Here is a 19294-nt window from a genome sequence, read left to right as displayed (position 1 = left end):
TATTTAAATAAATAGAGTTTCAAGTAATTATTCGAATAAATATGCATCAAAGTGAACAAATATGATCATAATTTTCAAATGAGCAATGCTATATGGCGTGAAAAAATAGGTTAAGATATTGAAACATTTTAAATTGAGCGATGTTATTTTCACATGATTATAATCACTACTAGAAAAAGGATTTTTCACATCAGGGTTTTCACATCAGTTGATTAAATACCTGATGTGAAAGGTAATGCGGTGGCAATTTCGAAATTACAGTGAACTTTCATAAGACTTTTCACATCAGTTCAGAATATGTCCGATGTAAAAAATAATTAGTAAATATGTTTTACATCGGTTGCTATAAAACCCGATGTGAAAGGTTAAAGCGGTGGCATTTTTGAAATTTTAATGAATTACTTTTCACATCAGGTATAATACAACCGATGTGAAAAGTGTAAGATCAAGTTTTGATCTAGTAGTACAACTCTACGTTTTGATGATTACAAGTTAACCTTTTGATATGAACAATTGTGGTACTCTAACGTGTTTTTCTGAGTGTGCTATTTACAGGCTCTGACCTCAACTCAATCTCACACAAATCAGAAGCACTGTGTATAAAGGGTAACCCAAGCAACGCTTTCGCATTCACCATGTTCAGTATGAACAGTGGAAAAGCTTCAGAAGTTCTGAAGCTATACAAACTCTGATGTGGACTCAGTCGCTAGAAGCTCTGAAGATCCAGAAGTTCTGATAACCAAGAAACACTGAAGGTTCAGATGTTCTGATGGTGTAGAAGACTCTGAAGATCCAGAAGCTGAATAGTGGAAACTCTGAAGTCCAGAAGCAAGAAACTCTGAAGGCCATGTTCTTCCCTCTGAGTTCAGAATCAGAAGATACAATGGTCAGAGGATCTGTGCTTTCCCTCTGACTCTGATCAACCGGCTTCACAAGTTCTAATATGAAGTATTCCCCTGATCAGAAGTCTCCTAGGTTAAAAGGTCAAGTCGCTATCCAAGTACAAAAGCAAGTGTACCTTCCTGACGACCTACCTAACGTTCTCAGCCACAGCAGAAGCTGGATTTTCCAGAACTGCCCTCCAACGGTAGCATTTCCCATGCAACGCTCAACCCTAATCCTTGGAGTATATATAGAGGCTGAAGATTGAAAGAAGCGGCTAGAAGCAATACATACGCGCAAGACATATTCAAAATATTCTAAGCTTTCTTTCATCTGAAATTCATTGTGTTTACTATTAGCTTTTTAGAAGCAAATCTCTTGTAAACAATTCTTTGATAAACAGTTTGTTTAGTTCCTTTAGGAGATCAAGGTTGATCGGATCCTAGAGAAGACTAAGAGAGTGAATCTTAGTGTGAGCTAAGTCAGTGTAATTGTTAGTCACTTGTAGGTTTCAAGTGCAGTTGTAACTCTTACCTGATTAGTGGATTGCCTTCATTCTAAGAAGGAAGAAATCACCTTAACGGGTGGACTGGAGTAGCTTGAGTGATTTATCAAGTGAACCAGGATAAAATCCTTGTGTGCTTTTCTATCTCTTATCTTTAGCACTTAAGTTCTCAAAAGATTTGCCAAAATCTTTAAGGTGGAAGTTTTGTACTGAAAACGTTATTCAAACCCCCCCTTTCTACCGTTTTTCATACCTTCAATTGGTATCAGAGCGCAAGTTCTGATTACCACACCTAACAGTGTTCAGTGATCCGGGCCGGTGTGAAAAACAATGGCTGCCACCACCAGTGAAACTCAAAGAGATGGTTACAACGCAAAGCCTCCTATGTTCGATGGTCAAAGGTTCGAATATTGGAAAGATAGACTGGAAAGTTTCTTTCTGGGTTTCGATGCAGATCTCTGGGATATTATTGTGGATGGCTATGAGCGTCCAGTTGATGCAGATGGCAAGAAGATCCCAAGGTCAGAGATGACTGCAGATCAAAAGAAGCTGTACTCACAACATCACAAAGCAAGAGCAATTCTTCTAAGTGCTATTTCCTATGAGGAGTACCAGAAGAGTACAGATCGTGAGTTTGCTAAAGGCATTTTTGATTCTCTGAAGATGTCTCATGAAGGAAACAAGAAAGTCAAAGAATCAAAGGCATTGTCTTTGATCCAAAAGTATGAATCCTTCATCATGGAGCCAAATGAGTCCATTGAAGAAATGTTCTCCAGATTTCAATTGCTTGTAGCTGGCATACGACCTCTCAACAAGAGCTACACAACAAAAGATCATGTCATAAGGGTCATCAGGTGTCTTCCTGAAAGTTGGATGCCTTTGGTGACTTCAATAGAGCTCACGAGAGACGTTGAGAATATGAGTTTAGAAGAACTCATCAGCATTTTGAAATGCCATGAGCTGAAATGCTCAGAGATGCAAGATCTGAGGAAAAAGTCCATAGCCTTGAAATCCAAATCTGAAAAGGCTAAGGTTGAGAAGTCAAAGGCTCTTCAAGCTGAAGAAGAAGAATCTGAAGAAGCATCAGAAGATTCTGATGAAGATGAGCTGACTCTGATCTCCAAGAGACTCAACCGCATCTGGAAGCACAGGCAGAGCAAGTTCAAAGGCTCTGGAAAGGCAAAAGGAAAGTATGAGTCCTCAGGCCAGAAGAAGTCTTCAATCAAGGAAGTCACATGTTTTGAGTGCAAAGAATCTGGGCACTACAAAAGTGATTGTCCAAAGTTGAAGAAAGACAAGAAGCCAAAGAAGCACTTCAAGACGAAGAAGAGTCTGATGGTGACATTTGATGAATCAGAGTCAGAGGATGTTGACTCTGATGGTGAAGTCCAAGGACTCATGGCCATTGTCAAAGACAAGGAAGCAGAGTCAAAGGAAGCTGTTGACTCTGACTCAGAATCAGAAGGAGATCCTAACTCAGACGATGAAAATGAGGTATTTGCTTCTTTCTCTACCTCTGAACTGAAACATGCTTTGTCTGATATCATGGATAAGTATAACTCTTTATTGTCTAAGCATAAAAAGTTGAAAAAGAACTTATCTGCTGTCTCCAAGACTCCTTCTGAACATGAGAAAATTATTTCTGATTTGAAAAATGAAAATCATGCTTTGGTAAATTCTAACTCTGTGCTTAAGAACCAGATTGCTAAGTTAGAAGAAATTGTTGCCTGTGATGCCTCTGATTGTAGAAATGAATCTAAGTATGAAAAGTCTTTTCAAAGATTCCTAGCTAAAAGCGTGGATAGAAGCTTAATGGCTTCAATGATCTATGGCGTAAGCAGAAATGGAATGCATGGCATTGGCTATTCTAAACCAATTAGAAATGAGCCTTCTGTGTCTAAAGCTAAATCCTTTTATGAATGCTTTGTTCCCTCTGGTACCATATTGCCTGATCCTGTACCTGCTAAAATTGCTAAAAGCCCTCTTAAAAAGGGATCTTTCTCTATGACTAAATATCATGCAAATATTCCTTTAAAATATTATGTTGAGACACCCAAGGTGATCAGAACCTCTGGGGTAACTAACAAAAGAGGACCCAGAAAGTGGGTACCTAAGGACAAGATTATCTATGTTGCAGATATCCTTGATAGCTCCACTGAAACACCAATCATGGTATCTGGACAGTGGATGCTCGCGTCACATGACGGGAGAAAAGCGTATGTTCCGAGAGCTGAAACTTAAGCCTGGAGGCGAAGTTGGCTTCGGAGGAAATGAAAAGGGTAAAATTGTTGGTACTGGTACTATTTGTGTAGATAGTAGTCCATGCATTGATAATGTTTTATTGGTAGACGGCTTAACACATAACTTATTGTCTATAAGTCAATTAGCTGACAAGGGTGATGATGTTATATTCAATCAAAAGTCCTGCCGGGCTGTAAGTCAGATCGATGGCTCTGTTCTGTTTAACAGCAAGAGGAAGAACAACATTTATAAGATCAGATTATCTGAGTTGGAGGCTCAGAATGTGAAGTGCCTTCTGTCTGTTAATGAAGAGCAGTGGGTATGGCATAGACGGTTAGGGCATGCCAGTATGAGAAAGATTTCTCAGCTGAGCAAGCTAAACCTTGTCAGGGGCTTACCCAATCTGAAGTTCGCTTCAGACGCTCTTTGTGAAGCATGTCAGAAAGGCAAATTCACAAAAGTCCCTTTCAAGGCAAAGAATGTTGTCTCAACCTCAAGGCCGTTAGAACTTCTGCATATCGACCTGTTTGGACCAGTGAAAACTGAGTCTATAGGTGGCAAGAGATATGGAATGGTTATCGTTGATGACTATAGCCGCTGGACATGGGTAAAGTTTCTAACCCGCAAGGATGAGTCTCATGATGTGTTCTCTACCTTCATTGCTCAAGTGCAAAACGAGAAGGCTTGTAGGATTGTGCGTGTCAGAAGTGACCATGGTGGAGAGTTTGAGAATGACAAGTTTGAGAGTCTGTTTGATTCCTATGGAATTGCACATGATTTCTCTTGTCCCAGAACTCCTCAACAAAATGGTGTTGTTGAGAGGAAGAACAGAACTCTTCAGGAGATGGCTAGAACCATGCTCCAAGAAACTGGCATGGCTAAGCACTTTTGGGCAGAGGCAGTAAATACAGCATGTTACATTCAGAACAGAATCTCTGTGAGACCAATTCTGAATAAGACTCCTTATGAATTGTGGAAGAACATAAAACCCAACATTTCTTATTTTCATCCTTTTGGCTGTGTTTGTTATGTTCTCAATACTAAGGATAGATTGCATAAATTTTATGCTAAGTCTTCTAAGTGTCTATTACTTGGTTATTCTGATAGATCTAAAGGTTTTAGATTTTATAATACTGATGCTAAGACTATTGAAGAATCTATTCATGTTAGATTTGATGATAAGCTTGACTCTGACCAGTCAAAGCTAGTTGAAAAGTTTGCAGATTTAAGCATTAATGTTTCTGACAAAGGCAAAGCTCCAGAGGAAGATGAACCAGAGGAAGAAGCTGGTCCCTCTAACTCACAAACTCTGAAGAAGAGCAGAATCACTGCAGCTCGCCCTAAGGAATTGATTCTGGGCAACAAAGATGAACCAGTCAGAACCAGATCTTCCTTCAGACCCTCTGAAGAGACCTTGCTGAGTCTGAAAGGATTGGTGTCCTTAATTGAACCCAAGTCCATAGATGAAGCTCTTCAGGACAAGGATTGGATTCTGGCCATGGAAGAAGAATTGAATCAATTTTCCAAGAACGATGGTTGGAGCTTAGTGAAGAAGCCTGAGAATATTCATGTTATTGGAACGAAATGGGTATTCAGAAACAAGCTAAATGAGAAAGGAGAAGTAGTCAGAAACAAGGCAAGGCTAGTTGCTCAAGGCTACAGCCAGCAGGAAGGAATAGACTACACTGAAACATTTGCTCCGGTAGCAAAACTGGAGGCAATTAGACTGTTGATCTCCTTCTCAGTAAATCACAACATAGTTCTACATCAGATGGACGTAAAGAGTGCCTTCCTAAATGGTTATATCTCAGAGGAAGTCTATGTTCATCAACCCCCAGGTTTTGAAGATGAAAAGAAACCAGACCATGTGTTCAAATTGAAGAAATCACTCTACGGTCTGAAGCAAGCTCCCAGAGCATGGTATGAGAGACTTAGCTCATTCCTTCTGGAGAATGAGTTTGTTAGGGGTAAAGTAGATACAACTCTTTTTTGCAAGACTTATAAAGATGATATCTTAATTGTGCAAATTTATGTTGATGATATTATATTTGGTTCTGCTAATCAATCTCTATGCAAAGAATTTTCTGAGATGATGCAGGCTGAATTTGAGATGAGTATGATGGGAGAATTAAAGTACTTTCTGGGAATACAAGTTGATCAAACACCAGAAGGAACATATATCCATCAGAGCAAGTACACTAAAGAACTTCTGAAGAAGTTCAATATGCTGGAATCTACAGTGGCCAAGACTCCAATGCATCCTACATGCATTCTGGAGAAAGAAGATAAAAGTGGTAAAGTATGTCAGAAGCTCTATCGTGGCATGATAGGTTCACTTCTATACTTAACTGCATCTAGGCCAGACATACTATTTAGTGTTCACTTATGTGCTCGCTTCCAATCAGATCCAAGGGAAACCCACTTAACTGCTGTTAAGAGGATCCTAAGGTATCTGAAAGGCACCACTAACCTTGGCTTGATGTATAAGAAAACATCAGAGTATAAGCTTTCAGGTTATTGTGATGCTGATTATGCTGGAGATAGAACAGAGAGAAAAAGTACTTCTGGAAATTGTCAATTTCTGGGAAGCAATCTAGTCTCATGGGCAAGCAAGAGGCAATCAACCATTGCACTATCAACTGCAGAGGCAGAATATATCTCAGCAGCAATATGCAGCACTCAGATGCTCTGGATGAAACATCAGCTGGAGGATTATCAGATCCTTGAGAGCAATATCCCAATTTATTGTGATAACACTGCTGCAATCTCGTTGAGCAAGAATCCTATCTTGCATTCAAGGGCAAAGCACATTGAGGTAAAGTATCACTTCATTAGAGATTATGTGCAGAAGGGCGTACTTCTTCTGAAGTTTGTTGATACTGACCATCAATGGGCAGATATCTTTACAAAGCCCTTAGCAGAGGATAGATTTAATTTTATTCTGAAAAATCTAAACATGGACTTTTGTCCAGAGTGAAGATGGATCAGAACCTCTGACTATGATACTTCTTGATCAGAAGATGTCTAGTCCAGAAGGTAACTCAATCAGAGTGTGTGTGCCCACTGGTACTGACTCTGAAGCTGAGACAACAACACGTGTGTCAGAATTTCTGATGCATAATTCCTTGTGCCCGTGTGACAGTCTGTTATGATTGCGTGTAGATATGCTTATCTCCTGTGTGTGATTGTGTATTTTACTGTTACTATCTATCTTTAATTTTCAACCGTTGATCTTAAAGTGCTTTTTGAATCAACAATGGTTATTTGATAAAACCCACTATACACACACGTTCTCGTTCACTTCCGGTTTTCACTCTCGCACTCTCTGCTTTTCAAAACCGCCTCTTTCTTGATTTCTCTCTCGATCTCTCTTCATCCTTCAAACTTCATCCTCTACCTCAAACCTTCAACCTCTTCAAAATGGTGAGACAAACCAGAAGATCTACTGCAGATGCACCTCAGTTCCCTCACATGGAAGTTGGTTTGGCAACGGGTCAAAGGGGCTCTGAGAACCCGGCACAAGAACAAGTTCAAGTTCAAGAGCAGATTGTTCCAATTGCAGAACGGGGCTGTGCCGTTCACTGCGTATTTGCTCCTGAGGAACTCCAAGTCCTGGCAGAATGGAGATTCAACCTCGATAACTTGGCTGCAAATGGGTATGATCTTCGTCCTGAAGTCCAAGCTCAAGGTTGGGGAAACTATTTCAATCGACTTCGAGGACCGGTGTATGAGAAACTGGTAAAGGAATTCTGGAAGCACGCAGACTGCGATGATACTCAGGTGGTCTCTCACATTCTTGGCAGGAAGATCATCATCACTGAGAAGTCATTCGTGAATCTGCTAGGTGCAGATACTGCTTATGGGTATCGTTTCCAACTGACGGAATCGAAGCTGAAACCCAGCACCAAGGACATAGTCAACCAGGCTCTGTACACCACCTTCAAACCGGGCAAGACGAGTTACAAAGTGATGGATCTTCACCCCAAACTCAGAATCTGGCACAAGATCCTGCTCAACTGCATCAATCAGAGACCGAAGGGCAGTTCCCCAGATTACATCAACTTCAACCAGAAGGCGATGCTGTTCTTCATTCAAGACAAGGAGAAGATCTGCCTTCCCTACTTCCTGTTCTCCTACTTAAAGGAATGCATCCGGAAGTCTCGCACCACCGCCTCCATCAAGTCTGCAATCAAATACATCCCTTTTGGGAGGCTGCTCTCAGACTTTCTCATTGAAAGCCACTTGGTGCAAGATTTGATCGATGCTGGTTGCATAGAGGATTTGAGCACAATTGTCAGTGATGTCTTCACTGCAAACTCCTTGAAGAAGATGGGCTTAATCCAGAAGAAGATTGCTCCTGCTCATGAAGACACATCTTCTGAGATCAGAGGAAGAATAATGCCTCTGAATGACTACCCTCTGTGGACTCAAGCAGACAATCCTGACGCCATCAGATGCTATGTTGAAGATCTAAGGGCTCAAGGATTCGAGATTGACCTTGATGATTTCGTCAGCAGACTTCCACCAGCTCCAGAGTTTCCTTCTCCTCCCAAGAAGAAAACCAAGAGGAAGATGGTTCTGGAAGAATCCTCAGAGGAATCTGATGTCCCTCTGGTCAAGAAGACGAAGAGAAAGCCTGATGATGGTGATGATGATGATGGTGAGGATGGTCCTCCCCAGAAGAAGAAGAAGAAGAAGGTCAGAATCGTGGTGAAGCCTACTCGGGTGGAACCAGCTGCTGCAGCGGTCAGAAGGACTGAACCTCCTGCCAGAGTGACTCGATCATCAGCACATACAAGTAAGCCTGCACTTGCTTCTGATGATGATTTGAATTTATTTGATGCACTCCCTATTTCTGCCTTGCTCCAACACTCCTCAAATCCCCTCACTCCTATTCCTGAATCCCAGCCAGCCGCACAAACCACCTCTCCACCACATTCCCCAAGATCCTCCTTCTTTCAACCTTCTCCTACTGAAGCACCACTCTGGAATTTGCTTCAGAACCCAACCTCTAGGTCAGAAGATCCAACCTCTCTCCTTACCATTCCATATGACCCATTATCTTCTGAACCAATCGTCCAAGACCAACCCGAGCCCAACCAAACAGAACCACAACCCAGAACGTCTGATCACTCTGCTCCTAGAGCATCAGCACGTCCTGCTGCCAGAACCACGGATACAGACTCTTCAACAGCCTTCGCACCTGTATCCTTCCCAATCAATGTTATTGACTCTCCTCCCTCCAATACCTCTGAATCAATTAGAAAATTCATGGAGGTTAGAAAAGAAAAGGTATCTGCCTTGGAAGAGTATTACCTTACCTGTCCAAGCCCTAGGAGATATCCTGGCCCTAGACCTGAACGTCTAGTTGACCCAGATGAACCTATCTTGGCCAATTCTATCCAAGAGGCAGACCCCTTAGTTCAACAAGCTCACCCTGTCCCTGACCAACAAGAGCTCATTCAACCAGACCCTGAACCCGAACAATCAGTGTCTAACCAATCCTCGGTTAGATCACCTCACCCTCTGGTTGAAACTTCAGACCCTCACCTTGGAACCTCTGAACCCAATGCTCCCATGATTAACATTGGTTCTCCACAAGGTGCCTCTGAAGCTCATAGCAGCAATCACCCAGCCTCTCCTGAACCCAACCTCTCCATAATTCCCTATGCTCACCTTCAACCCACATCTCTCTCTGAGTGCATTAATATCTTCTATCATGAAGCCTCTTTGAGGCTCCGCAATGTGCACGGTCAGACTGATCTCAGTGAGAATGCTGACAATGTGGCTGATGAGTGGAACAATCTGAGCACTTGGCTAGTGGCTCAAGTTCCAATTATGATGCAGCTCCTGCATGCAGAGGGCAGTCAGAGCATTGAGGCTGCAAAGCAAAGGCTTGCTAGGAGGGTGGCTCTTCACGAACTAGAACAGAGAAATAAGCTTCTTGAAGCTATTGAAGAAGCCAAGAGAAAGAGAGAACAAGCAGAAGAAGCTGCACGTCAAGCAGCAGCTCAGGTTGAACAAGCCAGACTTGAGGCAGAGCGTCTTGAAGCTGAGGCTGAGGCAGAGCGACTTGCACCGGTTGTGTTTACTCCTGCTGCTTCTGCTTCCATTCCAGATCCTCAAGCTGCTCAGAATGTTCCTTCTAGTTCTACTCAGACAAGCTCATCCAGACTCGACATCATGGAACAACGTCTTGACACTCATGAATCCATGCTGATTGAGATGAAGCAAATGATGATGGAACTTCTGAGACGCACTGACAAACCTTAGTTTTTAGGATCTCTTCTTTTTCTTCTTTTTCGTTAACTTTGTTTTCCTTTTGTTAAACTCTGTTTCTTTTTATTTATTTATTCTCTTTTGTTCGTTTGTGATTATATATGCATATATATCTATATACTTATGTCAAATATGTTTGCAAAAGTCTTTTTTATTCATAATTCTATGTTTACATCATATTTCTTTACATCATATAATCTAGAATGGAGGATCCCTCCTCATTCTTCTGCACTCCTGGCGCTGCTCTGACCTATCCTTCTCCAGACGCTCCAGTACATGCTGGATGTTGCTGAGCCGGATCTTTAGCTCATCCCTCTCCAGAATGTCTTCTGAAGTCCTGAGCTTCTCTTCCAAAATTTCTTTTTCTTCCAGCAGCTTGAGTTCAAGCCGGCTGAGTTCTTGCACCTCCTCCACGAAGGCAAGAAATTCCTTCAGGTCTCTCTCCAACTCTGGACGCAGGTCCTCCTCCAGCAGTGTCCGTGTTAGCTCCGAGATGGTAGTTGCACCCTCTGGATGCCTGATGTTCAGGAACAAGTCCTCTTCAAAGGCCTTTTTCCTCAGCTCTTCTAGTGCTACGTTGTATGATGCCATTCTTTTTTAATGAAACTTGTTCGAGGTGTGAAGCTTACCTTTCTCTCCAACGCTTTATATAGGCTTCACTTTCTCTCTGAAAGTTAATGCTCTTACGGTTTCTCGAGGTTAAGTTCTTGGTAACTGACCCTTCTATTTACTCCCTTGACCGGTGGTAAACGTTCATCCCTTGCATTAACTCTTTTTTTTATCTCACCTGACTCTGATTCTTACATCATTTTCATTTTCTTTAAACTTAGACCTTCTCTAAGGGGGAGTACCTTGTACTTCAAGCTAAGTTTTTCACACCCCAAGCTTTTTGCTTATGACAAAAAGGGGGAGTAAACCCAGTTTTTGATGTGTAAGATGTGTTAGTGTGATTTATTTTTCTTTTGGAGAATTTAAGAGTTCCACCTTCATGACCATAGATGTGTCACTGGGCAAATACAAGGAATACATTTCACTTCTTCTGAAGTGATTATAAGTTGACTCTGATACCCAAGACTCTGATACCTTGTCCATGACTCTGATCACTTATGCGCTCTGATTATTCGTTTTTCATCTATGTCATAAGTTTTTCACTCTGAACTCTTACATCATTTAGCTCAGAATCTAGACTTTACTAACGTTTTCATCAAGTATTAGATTCAGGGGGAGCTAAGCTCAGAATCAAGCAGTGACTTGAATTCAGAATGAGCAAGATAAACTATTCACATCAGGATAAGTATTATTCTATATCTCTAAACTCTGAGTGAATTCAGTTTAATGTTTAAGAATTGTTCATCAAAAATCTTAGTTTTGTCATCATCAAAAAGGGGGAGATTGTAAGATCAAGTTTTGATCTAGTAGTACAACTCTATGTTTTGATGATTACAAGTTAACCTTTTGATATGAACAATTGTGGTACTCTAACGTGTTTTTCTGAGTGTGCTATTTACAGGCTTTGACCTCAACTCAATCTCACACAAATCAGAAGCACTGTGTATAAAGGGTAACCCAAGCAACGCTTTCGCATTCACCATGTTCAGTATGAACAGTGGAAAAGCTTCAGAAGTTCTGAAGCTATACAAACTCTGATGTGGACTCAGTCGCTAGAAGCTCTGAAGATCCAGAAGTTCTGATAACCAAGAAACACTGAAGGTTCAGATGTTCTGATGGTGTAGAAGACTCTGAAGATCCAGAAGCTGAATAGTGGAAACTCTGAAGTCCAGAAGCAAGAAAATCTGAAGGCCATGTTCTTCCCTCTGAGTTCAGAATCAGAAGATACAATGGTCAGAGGATCTGTGCTTTCCCTCTGACTCTGATCAACCGGCTTCACAAGTTCCAATATGAAGTATTCCCCTGATCAGAAGTCTCCTAGGTTAAAAGGTCAAGTCGCTATCCAAGTACAAAAGCAAGTGTACCTTCCTGACGACCTACCTAACGTTCTCAGCCACAGCAGAAGCTGGATTTTCCAGAACTGCCCTCCAACGGTAGCATTTCCCATGCAACGCTCAACCCTAATCCTTGGAGTATATATAGAGGCTGAAGATTGAAAGAAGCGGCTAGAAGCAATACATACGCGCAAGACATATTCAAAATATTCTAAGCTTTCTTTCATCTGAAATTCATTGTGTTTACTATTAGCTTTTTAGAAGCAAATCTCTTGTAAACAATTCTTTGATAAACAGTTTGTTTAGTTCCTTTAGGAGATCAAGGTTGATCGGATCCTAGAGAAGACTAAGAGAGTGAATCTTAGTGTGAGCTAAGTCAGTGTAATTGTTAGTCACTTGTAGGTTTCAAGTGCAGTTGTAACTCTTACCTGATTAGTGGATTGCCTTCATTCTAAGAAGGAAGAAATCACCTTAACGGGTGGACTGGAGTAGCTTGAGTGATTTATCAAGTGAACCAGGATAAAATCCTTGTGTGCTTTTCTATCTCTTATCTTTAGCACTTAAGTTCTCAAAATATTTGCCAAAATCTTTAAGGTGGAAGTTTTGTACTGAAAACGTTATTCAAACCCCCCCTTTCTACCGTTTTTCATACCTTCAAAAAGTCCCTCATGAAGTACTTTTCACATCAGATATAATACAACCGATGTGAAAAGTCCTTCATGAAAATTAAACCCAAACACATCACAAACCTAGCATTCTCACACAGAAACCCAAAACAAACCCAAAACCCGATCGTAGCCTCACCGCTCTCGCTGCATTCGCATCGTCGCCTCACCGCCACTACTCACCGCTCTCGCTGTCACCGGTCCTCGCTGCCGCCGCTCTCGCTGTCGCCGGTCCTCGCTGCCGCCGCTCTCGCTGCCTTCGCTCTCACTGCCTTCAAGGACCTTGTTGTTAGCTTCGTTCAGCGGCGAGTTGTTAGCTTCGTTCAGGACCTTGTTGTTAGCTTCCTTCAAGGACCTTGTGAATTCGACACAACCCTTTCATCCTCTCATTACGAAAACAAATATCTCGCGCTCTAAGCTTGAAACCTCACCAGATCGAACTCTATCTCTGGGGCGGCGTCTTCGGTTTCGATTTCTGGAGCTCTGTTTGACACTCCAGGCCTCGACCTCTCTCTCCCTCCCTTCAAAGCCTTCGTCAAGCAGATCGTGCAAGCTTTTCTCGAAGAGAAGCAGCAACAGCTAGATGAAGAACAACAAGAACAACAAGGAGTTACCCAGGACAAGGAGTTCGATGACGATGGCGATCTCATCATCTGCAAGGTCTGTTTCATCTTCACACTCTGGTTATTTTTTGAAGCAATGGTTGCTTAGGTTGAAGAAATTTGATTGTTTTCCTGTTTGTTTTGGTGGGTTGTTTCAGCTTTCGGAGAAGAGGAAGGTGACGATTCAGGATTTCAGAGGGAAAACACTGGTCTCCATTAGGGAGTATTACAGAAAGGACGGCAAGGACCTACCTACTTCAAAAGGTGCTTGTATTTTCAATTCTGCTCTTTGCATACCTAGAGGAAAAACAATTTTGGATTGTGGGTTTTCAATATTTTCTTTCTTTGTTGAAATAAGGATATTTTGGGAGTTTATGTTATGTTTTAAACATGTTCTAATCCATGACTTACTATAAACCCTCGCTGTTGGCATTGCAAACTCCCAGTTGAGAACTTCCTTTATAGCTTGGCATGAAAATGTTTGTGCACATTTGAGAGTATCTACTATGTATCTAGGGTTGTATTCTTGTGTAACGTGAAGCATTTCCCCTATACTAGTGTGATCAATAATTTCTGCAATCTGCATTTGTATTGTCAAGTTCATGCTCACTGGCTGTCTTGCTCATATGTGATTCAATAGCAGGTCTTTTCACTAAGAAATACAGAAGCTTCTCTTTTTATACAGATCACGCCTCGAATGATTTTGCCACTAAGAAGGTCAAGGTAATATATTTGAAAGTTCCTGAATGTTTAAACGGTCACTCAATTTAGTCACTACAATCAACTTAAACTTCTGTAACTTGACTGATGTTTTATACGTTCAGGGACTTGCAACTTTGCAAGTATTTTCTTCTTCCAAAGACATACTTACTAGCGGCAAAATCTTTTAGGGAACAGATTGACCATTAACACAGTTTTCAATTTTTTGAGCTGTACTTCCTATACCTATAGTTTCTAGTTATCAAAATTCAATTATCCTCATTGTGTTATTCATCCTGCAGTTATACACTGGTTCCGTCCTCTTTGTTTCTTGGGTTTTTTGCTTCTATAATGTTGGTTGGACAGGTACATACATGGAAACATGTCTAAGTTCTATATTTTCTTCAAATTGTCATTAGCCTCTTGTATCTTTACTAATCTAAGTTTGGGCTTTCAGGGAATATATCTCACTTCCACTGCACGCAGTCATGCTAAAGATAACAACTTGCATGAAGGTGCACTAATTGGCGACTTCAATGGGGAATTCTGGAGTGTGCACTACTAGAAAAATGAATTTTGGCATCAAGATCCATAGCTTTCTACTTTTCGTTCACCCTAAACCCTATGTTCAACTCCTTTGATGATTTTCGTTAAGATTGGTATATGGGTCAGATAACAATGTTCATTTTCAGTCATCTTAGTTTCTCATTTGCTTGTTTGTTTAACTGGTTAAGTGCTGACCATTTTTTATTTTTTATTAACTTTGAACTGTGCATTTGTGTCAATAATGTGCTTTTTTTCAAGTAATTTAATTTTGCATTCGTTTGTTCGTTTAGTTGGGTAATTCAAGTCTGATTTTTCTTGTTGATTAATTGAACTATGGATTTTGTCATTGTGTGATTAGGTGAGGAAAGTGGATATGCTTGATGGAGTTTCCATTGTGCGATCTGAGAAGGTGAAGGATGAGTTGGTTTTCGATGGAAATGACATTGAGCTTGTTTCTAGGTCATGTGCCCTTATCAATCAGGTACAGTTTTTTTTCATTCTATGGATACATGCTAATGCCTGACTTTGTTGTTGTCTAATTTTTGTCTTGCTTGGATTTTAATTTTGGTTATTTTGTTGTTTTTGTTACATAAATTCCATGTTAAGAACAAGGATATCAGGAAGTTTCTTGATGGTATTTATGTTAGTGAGAAGGGGACCGCATTAATAAAGAAGGTACTTTTTTATCACCCTTTAAGTTCATTGATGATTTCCGTAAAGATTGTAATATATGATAGATAGTAATATTCATTTTCAGTGATCTTAATTTCTAATTTGCTTGTTTGTTTAACTGCTCATTTTGAATTCCTTACTTTTTTCCTAGCTAGAGAATGATTTTTTGAAGAGAGATAAAAGTGGTGGTTATTTGAAAAGAGTTTAGCTATATTGATATTGATTCCTCTTCCACATCGGTGACTGTCTCTGGCCAGATTATTTTATGAGGTCTCACATTTACCCAAATCTTTTCTCTTTTTTTTTTATTTGCAAAAATAAGCACTCCTTCATGCTGCTAATTCTGATTACCAAAGTTTCATAATCATCGTTTGCTCATAAAATTCACAGAGCCTCATCCATGTCCATAAAAGCATGATCTGAGTTTTTTTATTGTTGCAGGCCTCAATTGTCATTTTAGAAATTCACATCCCTCACTCCTTAACTGTTTACCTGCATCATTTTGTATTTGGCTTTTCATTTTTCTGTCATTTAACAATTTCAGTGTTAGCTGCTTCTTGCTTTTCAATTTTTTATTCTCTTTTAGACATCCTGATTTAACTCCTGTTTTTAATTTTCAATTGTTTAACCTGCATCTATGTAGAAAAGTTAAGTTTGCAATGGATCAATTGTAAATAAATGAGAAAGCTGAAGTTTGTTGATTTAGTTCTCTATTTCTCCCTCATCTTTATTCTTATATTCTTCCATATGTAGGTGGTGAAAAAGATCGTTATGGGGAAAAAGATTGGAGCATGTATTTAGTAGAAAGTCTAAATTAAGGGTATGTGTTTATCTATACTTGCAGTTTTTGTTCATCAGATTCATTATGTAATGAATGAGCTAGTTATACTGGTTGAGAGATAGTTAGTGCAATGTACTAATGAAAATAATATTCATCCACTTTCTCTCATTTCCTTCTATGTTAGGTTAACAGTGTGTGCTACTTCACTTTCTGTAACTGGAACTTTGGAAAGTTAAATTAGTTATGAGCTAATTATATGAGCTATTTCTGAATGGAAAATGTGCTAGGTATGACTTTTTAATTGATTCCAAACATAACTGGTTTTGTTTTTTTTTTTAAAAAAAAAAAGACTTTTCACATCGGTTTTGGCATAAACCGATGTGAAATGTGTAGTTTTCACATCGGGGATTTGATTCCACCGATGTGAAATACATGTGGAGATTTGAAAAAGAAATGACTAAACAGACTTTTCACATCGGTTGCGGCATAAACCGATGTGAAATGTGTAGTTTTCACATCGGGTATTTGATTCCACCGATGTGAAATACACGTGCAGATTTGAAAAAGAAATTACTAAACATACTTTTAACATCGGTTGCGGCATTAACCGATGTGAAATGTGTAGTTTTCACATCGGCTGTGTACCCGATGTGAAAAGGTGGGGACATACCACATCACCTTTGTTTACATCGGTTGTATACCCGATGTGAAAAGTACTTTTCGCCCGATGTGAAAAGTACTTTTTGTAGTAGTGAATGTAAATTTTTTTACACGGTCAAACAATCAAAACTCAAAAAACACAATTTTTTTATATATTTTAATCGATAATGTGACACATTCTTAAAATCAAATTAGTTGATAATGTAAAATATGTTTACATTGTCTAAAAAAATTTAACGCTACCCGCTCATCAACATTAAAACTCATAAAACAAATAAATCATACAGTAAAATGTATGAAAAGGCGCGTATCAAATAAGGAGAATTCCAAATTAGTAAAGTCATAAAACAATTTTTATTATATTCATATAAAGTAAAAACTAAAAGATCCCGCGTTGCACAAGTCACTACACTAGTATAAGTAGAGGTTCCGACACAAACACTCTCATCAGGGAAAAAAACCAAAGAAATAAGAAAAAAATAAGAGAGAAAATGAATACTACCAAGAAAGATGAAGCAGAACGGTTGCTAGAGTTCGCTGAGCAACGATTACAAAAGCATGATCTCAAGGGTTCACGACAACTGGCCCTCATAGCCCAAGACACTGAACCTCTTCTCGAAGGTTCTGACCAGATCCTCGCCATCATTGATGTCCTTGAAGCATCAGAGAAGAAGCCCCTCAACACCAATAACAACCTCGACTACTATGGTATTCTCCAAGTAGATCGTTGGAACTCCCAAGACCTCAATCTTATTAAGAAGCAATACCGCAGGCTTGCACTCCTCCTCGACCCCGATAGGAACCTCTTTTCCTTCTCCCATCACACCTTCAAGCTTGTTTCCCATGCCTGGTCTCTCTTATCTGATCCGGTCCAGAAGCACATCTACGACACTAGCTTGAATCGTGGCATGGGTAGTTTTTGGACCGCGTGCCCATATTGTTACCACATGTATGAGTACCTTGTGGTTTATGAGGGTTGTTTCTTGAGGTGCCAGAAGTGCACTAGGCCCTTCCATGGGGCTCGTGTTCGTTCCATGCCGCAGATGGTGCCAGGGAAAGAGGCCTATTACTTTTCCTCGGGATCGTTTCCAACGGGTCTTGAGTTCAAAAAATTAGAGAATGGTGGGCGTATTCAACAACCAATAGAGGCAACGACGACAACACCAATTCTCAATGTTGCATATGCTCCGAGGAAGCGAGGAAGGCCCCGAAAGGTTTTAGTTTGAGTTTCGAGTTTCATGTTATTCTTTGCTCGGAGCTTCTCCGCTGCAGAACTTAAGTGATGTTTTGTTTATTACTTTGTTAGTTTGTTTGATCATGATCACAATTGGAACTCTCACTCTATAGTGTCTGTTAAAAAGATGTCTCTCTAAAAAGACCAATGTCAAATAAAAATACATTTTTAATTACGAATAAGACTACATGACCATGTCAATTTTCTCTCCTAATAATGCATTTGTTTGCAAATAACTTTGATATATTCATACACATCTTTATTTTCAATATTAATTTCCCTTTTTTTTTCTTTATAACTATTTTTCCTATCACATTACTCATTTATCACACGTCTCTCTCATAAGTTAAGACTTCTAGTTTTTATTCGGAATTGATTCTAAAGCATTTCATCAACTAGACATGTTATTGGTGTGACTGCGTATAATCACCTTTTTAGGCTGTGAATCTCTGAATCGGTGCAAAAGGGCATCATCCCATTTTGTGATGTAAATGCAATAAAGGGGAAAAACTGAAATCTAATGGAAATCAACTCGTTATTAAGAGATTTTCAACCCTAATCTAATGAAACTGAAATCCACTCTTTATCATTAGCAATTTACGCTTGTCGTCTCTTTAGAGTCACAACAATCTATTATTTAAGTTCAACAGGGAATATGTTTTTATACATGTTACAGTACGTGACAATGATGTTCATCGGGTTAGATTGACTCGATGAATCAGATGATTCAAACCAAACCATTGCAATTGGTTCAAATTTATTTTGTTAGTTAGTTTATTTTACCTTAAATTTGAACCAAAAAAATTATAATTGGTTCAACTCTCAAACTTATTTTTTAGATTTGAAACTTTCAAATTTTATTATTTATATCTCTTTTATATTTTATCTTATTATTTATATCATTTCAACTTTGTCTTTTTCGTTGTCAAGTGAGAAAACATTTCTTATGTGAGAAAGATAAGAATGATTTCTAGCCATGAGATTAAAATAAATGGCTAGGATTAAAACACACAATTAAAAGATCACGTGCCAACTTTAACCCTTCTTCCCCCAATTTCTCTCTGTCAGTACACAGTGCCCGCTACCCATTCTTCAATCCCACAATCATTATCCCAATTCCCAACTGGAGTAGCTAGCGATCCAAATTGTTATTGTTTTCTTTCCTCCTAAATGGTATTAATCATATTCACATACACTCAAAGTTTTTATTTTTCTTTTGTGGTGAATAGAGTAGATCTAATATGCAATGGAGGTACTGGAGATCCATAATTGGCAACGAGACTCACTCAATTAACTTTAGTCCTTCCATATCGCATCCTCTTCTCCTCCTTCGTTGCAGAGTTCCTAACTTGCTTTGCGGTTTACCATTATGGTGAACCAAAGCCCCTGGTGGTCTCATCGTTCGTCACACCAACCCAATTGGGTTTTCAATTTCATGGCCACACCCATTTGGGTTTCCCTGTTTTTTGTCATTGTCAAATTGTTGAGATTATGTTCAATTTCAAGACCGCTCCAAGCAAGTGAGCTTTATTTCAAAAAGTCCTCCGCTCAATAAAGCTAGGTCACAGAGTTTCAAAAAAATTGA

At 39.6% G+C, this 19294-nt stretch overlaps 2 protein-coding genes across 2 annotated transcripts in view; both read left to right on the top strand.

Annotated features, from left to right (window-relative positions):
- The window catches only part of LOC130748047 (RNA polymerase II transcriptional coactivator KELP-like), a 39743-nt gene extending 23627 nt beyond the window's left edge, over nucleotides 1-16116 (top strand). Inside the window, exons 2-9 of the mRNA XM_057601136.1 lie at nucleotides 12950-13175; nucleotides 13276-13381; nucleotides 13758-13840; nucleotides 14119-14182; nucleotides 14274-14483; nucleotides 14721-14843; nucleotides 14969-15037; nucleotides 15788-16116. Coding sequence (XP_057457119.1) covers nucleotides 12950-13175; nucleotides 13276-13381; nucleotides 13758-13840; nucleotides 14119-14182; nucleotides 14274-14311 — 517 coding nt within the window. The 3' untranslated portion in view covers nucleotides 14312-14483; nucleotides 14721-14843; nucleotides 14969-15037; nucleotides 15788-16116. The remainder of the gene's footprint in view (nucleotides 1-12949; nucleotides 13176-13275; nucleotides 13382-13757; nucleotides 13841-14118; nucleotides 14183-14273; nucleotides 14484-14720; nucleotides 14844-14968; nucleotides 15038-15787) is intronic.
- An 850-nt stretch (nucleotides 16117-16966) lies between these two features.
- LOC130748037 (chaperone protein dnaJ 49-like) lies at nucleotides 16967-17701 on the top strand. Its single transcript, XM_057601126.1, has one exon. The coding sequence runs from the start codon at nucleotides 16967-16969 to the stop codon at nucleotides 17699-17701; it is 735 nt and encodes a 244-aa protein (XP_057457109.1).
- Nucleotides 17702-19294: the final 1593 nt, after the last annotated feature.

Source organism: Lotus japonicus, chromosome 1, assembly GCF_012489685.1.
Source record: "Lotus japonicus ecotype B-129 chromosome 1, LjGifu_v1.2".
Classification (NCBI taxonomy): Eukaryota; Viridiplantae; Streptophyta; class Magnoliopsida; order Fabales; family Fabaceae; genus Lotus; species Lotus japonicus.
The sequence above is the reverse complement of the archived record's forward strand: the minus strand, read 5'-3'. Positions and strand labels throughout refer to the sequence as shown.